Source organism: Hordeum vulgare, chromosome 7H, assembly GCF_904849725.1.
Source record: "Hordeum vulgare subsp. vulgare chromosome 7H, MorexV3_pseudomolecules_assembly, whole genome shotgun sequence".
NCBI classification, from domain to species: Eukaryota; Viridiplantae; Streptophyta; class Magnoliopsida; order Poales; family Poaceae; genus Hordeum; species Hordeum vulgare.
The window spans coordinates 488,761,971-488,767,322 of record NC_058524.1 but is presented as its reverse complement, the minus strand read 5'-3'; the positions used below and the strand labels follow the sequence as shown (position 1 = coordinate 488,767,322).

The 5,352-nt window shown below is 42.5% G+C and overlaps 1 protein-coding gene across 1 annotated transcript; it reads left to right on the top strand.

Moving 5' to 3' along the window:
* Positions 1-837: 837 nt before the first annotated feature.
* On the top strand, positions 838-5,132 carry LOC123409134. Its single transcript, XM_045102110.1, has 7 exons — positions 838-938; positions 1,061-1,351; positions 3,230-3,284; positions 3,746-3,826; positions 4,219-4,481; positions 4,569-4,659; positions 4,739-5,132. The coding sequence occupies exons 1-7, from the start codon at positions 838-840 to the stop codon at positions 5,111-5,113; spliced, it is 1,257 nt and encodes a 418-aa protein (XP_044958045.1). The 3' UTR covers positions 5,114-5,132.
* The last annotated feature ends 220 nt before the right edge of the window (positions 5,133-5,352 follow it).

The window sequence follows — 5,352 nt, the reverse complement described above, 5'->3', positions numbered from 1 at the left end:
CATGCCATGTTGTCATGCCTAATCAGCGCGATGTTCGTATAAAAATTAATTTGCACCGTATATGCGCGCCAAAGCTAAGTTATGACACCAATTCAATGTATGTCACTACTTTTAACACTAAACTGACTTTCTACGCCAAGTTGCAACACCAGTGGCGTAATTGACTCATAAAAAAACTGATTTGCACTGTGTATGAGTGCCAAAGACAAGTTATGACACCAATTCAATATATGTCACTAGTTTTAGCACTAAACCGACTTTCTGCGTCAAGTTGCAACACCAGTGGTGTAATTGACTCTTTACGGATCGACATTATACAGGGTCTGCTAGACATGTTCTAAGGTTAGAACATCATTTTGAGCATGCAAGCTAGAAATCTCATTAAGAAATCAATGTGCTTCTTCTTCTTTGCGGAAAAAAAATCGGTATTGTTTGTAGCGTAATTCTACACCTACGGTAAAAAAAATACGGAGTAGATTTACCACAGTGAAAATTGGCGAACCAAAAGTGAAAGTCAGGAAAATATTACTGTCGGTAAGCATTTTGGATTGATATTGTATATGTCTCTACTATTAAAGCAGGATCGAACGTCGTGATGGTTCAACCTCGCTCATGGTTCGACCACTTCCCAGCCCATCGATACTTCCTCCCACGTCCTCACGCAAGTTAGATCTCTCCCCCTCTCTTCTCCAGACGTCCCTCTTCTCCACCCCGCATCCCCTTCCTCACGCACGCAGACGGCTTACCTCTCCCCCGCCACGACCTCGCAGTCGCCGCCATCGCGCACCTTCCTAACCAGGAACCCACGACCGCCACCATTCGAATCGCCGCGAGATGATGGCCTCCCGGCGGGCCAGCGGCAGCAACACCATCAGCAGTTGCGCGCTCTGTGAGGGATCCAACCTCCCCTCCTGCTGCGTCGCGTGCGTCAACACGAGGTACACCCCTTCTTCGCCCCGTCGCTCGTCCGTCCCCGATTCGATGGAAGCTCGCCCTCTCCCCGGCCTGACACTTGCCCACCCCTCGCCTCCGCGTCGGAATTTATTTTGGTTCTGCGCAGGCTGTTCGAGTACTACGCAACGCTGCGCCTGAGGAGGAACCTCCGCGACACCCTCCAGTTCCACATTGTAGCGCCTCGAGGCCAAGGTTGGTCCGTCGCTCTTGCTGTGCCCGTCCTCACCCCGCCGTCAATGAGAAGGCTAGGACTTGGGCGAAAGCCTGTTTCGAGAGGGTGTAGTTGTCGTTGTCGTGGAAACCTAGGACGATATGTTTCTACATCGATGGTTAGGACACCCCAGCCGCCAGAGCCCTTCGCCATTGCCGAGGTCCGAGAGGAGCCGCCGCCGCCGAGGTCTGAGAGGAGCTGCCTCCGTCTTCCCCACCCAGAGCACCGCCCTCTCCCCTGCCAACGCTGTTGTCCACTCACCTTTTTTCCTTAAAGCAGGGAGGCCCCGGATCGAGTCTAGCAACTCAGCGGGGCGGTAGCCAGATCCGCCACGGCCAAATCTCGTTTAGATAGGCCGCGCCTGGAGAGATTGATTGAGGGGGTGGGCACCTTCTGCGTCTTCTCTCTCGGGGCGCTGCTCCGACCCAACCCGATCCCGGGACACCCATGGATTCTTGTGTCATTCATTCTCATTGCAGCTCTAATGTGGGGATTACGAGTTGTGCTAATTTCATTTGCTAGAGACCAACTTCTGGTTTTGTTATTGGCAAATTTGTGCCTTCGAGATTGCTGCTCGCGTTTGTGTTCTCGAGCTGAAAATTCAGTTTATTATCCTGTTTGGTCTGCTGAATATAAACCATGATTGTTTGCATCTCAACTGCAGACCAACAACCCATTCCGTCCTACTATTCGTTTCCTGCGAACAAGGGACCGAGCGGTTGCATCTTGATGGCTGGTGGGCGCTCCATTTCAGTAGTTTATACTTCAGTCCGGAAGAATGGTTTAGGATCTCAAGGCATGCTTTTGTGTTAGGTGAGATGTGAATTGATTTTGACCAATATGAAATTCATTCAAATTTTGTTGCTGATGTATCTGCATTTAATTTTATGTGGACAAAAGCGTTGTAGTTGAGAAGCCAGAGAAGAATATATCACTTTGGTACATATTCGAGCTACGGTTTTTCATTCTCCTTCCAATACATTTATCATGGGGTCATTTGCCCATAAAAGACATACATGATATATTAATTCTACCCATAAATTTCAAGTCCTGGACATGTATATTACACATCTCTTGCAGGATATATTAATATTAGCCTATGTGTTTGCTGCATTGCATTCATCTTTTTTTTAACAAGGCAGGGCACCCAAAGGTTCCAATTTCATGCAGCTCCAAAGCAAAGTACAACAGATATAACAGAGGCCCGAAGAGGAGAGTAGAGAGGAAAGCATGACCACTACCTAAGAGCTGAAGAGAGGATACAAGAAGGAGGTTGATCAAAAGATCAGTCCGATGATCTACAGATCCAGAAAAACTGAAAGAGGACCAGCATACGGAGACTGTTTAAATGTAAGCTAATGTAGGAGCCAGCACTATCAGAAAGTTTAAGAGAACACACAAGCTGGAGCTGCATCAGCCGAAGACCACAACTGCTAACTTCCTCCAAAGATACTATAGCCAAGACACCTGAAACATTTACCTCATCTAAAAAACAAAGTGAACTCAGGGCAAGCATGTAAGGGCTTCCACCAAATGCAGATTTTTCCTCCAAAAACAGCAGCAATGGATGAGAAGGACTGAAGGATGATATTTGTAAGCTTGGTTCAGGCTGCGCCGCTTCTATCTATTTAATACACGGTATTTGTAAGCTTGGATCGGGTTGTTTCTGACAACAACTGACAATCTGTCCCCATGTCATTCCTCTTATATGTACATAAGAATTGTGTGCACAGATCAGAGTGTGTGTATGGGGTCATTTCCATATGTTTTGTGTTGCCTTTATTATTTTATCGATGTAAAACGCTTGACAAATTGTCCTTTCAGGTTGTTTGTGACTCATACGTGCACGTTGTTTGATTAACAATTACTCATTGTGATGATGGAGTTGGGCACCTGGGCATGAAAAATTACCGTTCACAAAAAGGTTCTGGATGTATTAAGCCCAGGAAGGTTTTGCTTTAGTAAGTCGGGTGATATCTTGTATTTTTTTTGTAAATTTGTCCAGTTATTTTTTCGCCTTTCTGTTACACATGATTCTGACAGTTATTTGTTTGAAATCTGTAGATACAAAAGCGCATCAAATTTGACTGCACAGTCAATCATAGTCGCATATTACAAAGTAGTAGAACTTAGGCTTATAGACAATGGTGAAAGCAAAACATTCTATATCCAGGACAGGAAATAGTATTTAGAGGGGTCAAAGAAGAAAACGAAATTAGGGTGTGATTATTAGATGGTGGTGCTACAAGGGGCGGTAATCTCAAGAAAAATTTACGGGTAAATAACTACTCGCTCTGTTATTATATATGCTGTATTTACATCTTATATCGTGGGACTGAGGGAGTACCTCAAAGAAGACATAAATGTTTTGATGTAGAAAATCTGTAGGCTGACTATGCTTTGATGCATAGTTTGCAGTTTTCACTTAGGTAAAATATAAGTTCTTAGCATATTCAACAGTACTTCTATTGAACAATGCTCAATTGATATTAGGCTAAAACTTCGAGAGTACCTGAGGGGCCAAGGAAAGTGTTGTTTATAATCTTAACATGAGTCATCTTTACCATCTTTACTATCGAGAATGCTACAAGATCAAAATTAAGAAGAGTGTCAAAGTGGATCGTACACACCAAAAGTACTCGTGCAGAAAATCATCAGCAGGTACAAATTTGCCAAGGCATTGTGATTTTAGTTTGATTGGGATAGGTAGCAATCTACATATTTAATTCTTTCTTTTTTCCCTTACATTCCGTTTAAAGGTTCAAACAATGGATTTTCATTAAAATGAGCTTGTTAATAAGATGGTAATCAAAATCCTTTAGATGTCATTCCCGTGTCTTCACTTCCATCTTATATCATAATTTCACATGTTACATTGATGTTAATAGACGAACGACACAATCAAGGCTTTCATGTTTTTCACTCAATAAGTTCTCTGTTGATAGAAGTAGATCATAATTATTTAACTTGTCTTCTTGGATAAGTTGTAACATTAACATTTTCTTTTAAAAATCTATACTATGTAACGGATAAAACTCCTATATTGACTACAGGTGATGTCGAAGAATTGGAAAGAAAGAATAAAAAATGATTCGGCAGACTTCTTGTCCATCTCAGAACTACTACCTCAGAGCAAACCATGTAATTTGAATATTTATGCATCTATTGGCAAAATTGTCTTAATGGGTTCTCTTAGACCTGAATTGAAGGGGCACTTGTCAGTCATTGAGAAACATTCCTTGAATGGACATAATGATATCGTCAGAGATTTTATTACTACTGGATGCAAGTTATGTGGTTTACCTCTATACGAAAAGTATGCAAATGCATGTCATCTTATCAACATTTCATCAGTTAATCTATATTGCTCTGCTTGTCATGATTTATAGAACTCTCTATTCAGGAATCTTCATGGAGATAGTACTTATCCAATCGATTGCCTTGATAATCCAAAGTATCTCCATGTTGTTGGACAGATATATAAACCATTCATGGTAAGAGATCTAGCAGCCAACCTCAAACAATTTCTTTGTTGGAAATAGATTAGTAAAACCATATCTTCACGATCTGCAGATCTATGTGCAAGACCAAACTGGACAAGTTCCTGTGCTTGTGAAGAATAAAGTTGCCGAGATTCTGTTTTCAAATATCAACGCAGATGATGTGTCTGAATGCTACAAGAGCCGCCATTGCATGCTGGTAGATACTTGTGACTCTGGCCAGTCAAGCACTTGTGGGATGCTAGATGGCAGTGGCAAGACAGGCATTGCTAAAAGGAAAAGAACCAAACATAAGCTTGATTTTCATCTTATCTGGCTCATTGTTATGAAATGCCTGCTGAACCAAGGCAAGAACAGTCCATTCTGCTTCCAGATTTCAGTCAACCCCGGGAGAAATGTTGAGGATGGACGATTTGAACTGATTTCGTTGACAATGCCAATACCATGAGATGGGAATTCTTCTTTTACCACCTATCTCAAACCAAACTAATGGTTATTATGTGCCTCTGCAAAAGGAATTGAAGGTCTGTTTTTCACAGGTGATTGCTGAGTACACGAGAGGTGCTTTGGTGTTCCCATGGTTTGTACAGCGACATGGTTAGGACGACAGAAATATTAGACCATTAATCTTCAGTTTTAGCAGGATCAACTTAGCAGAAGCAAAGACCTAGCACATTTATGACCAAT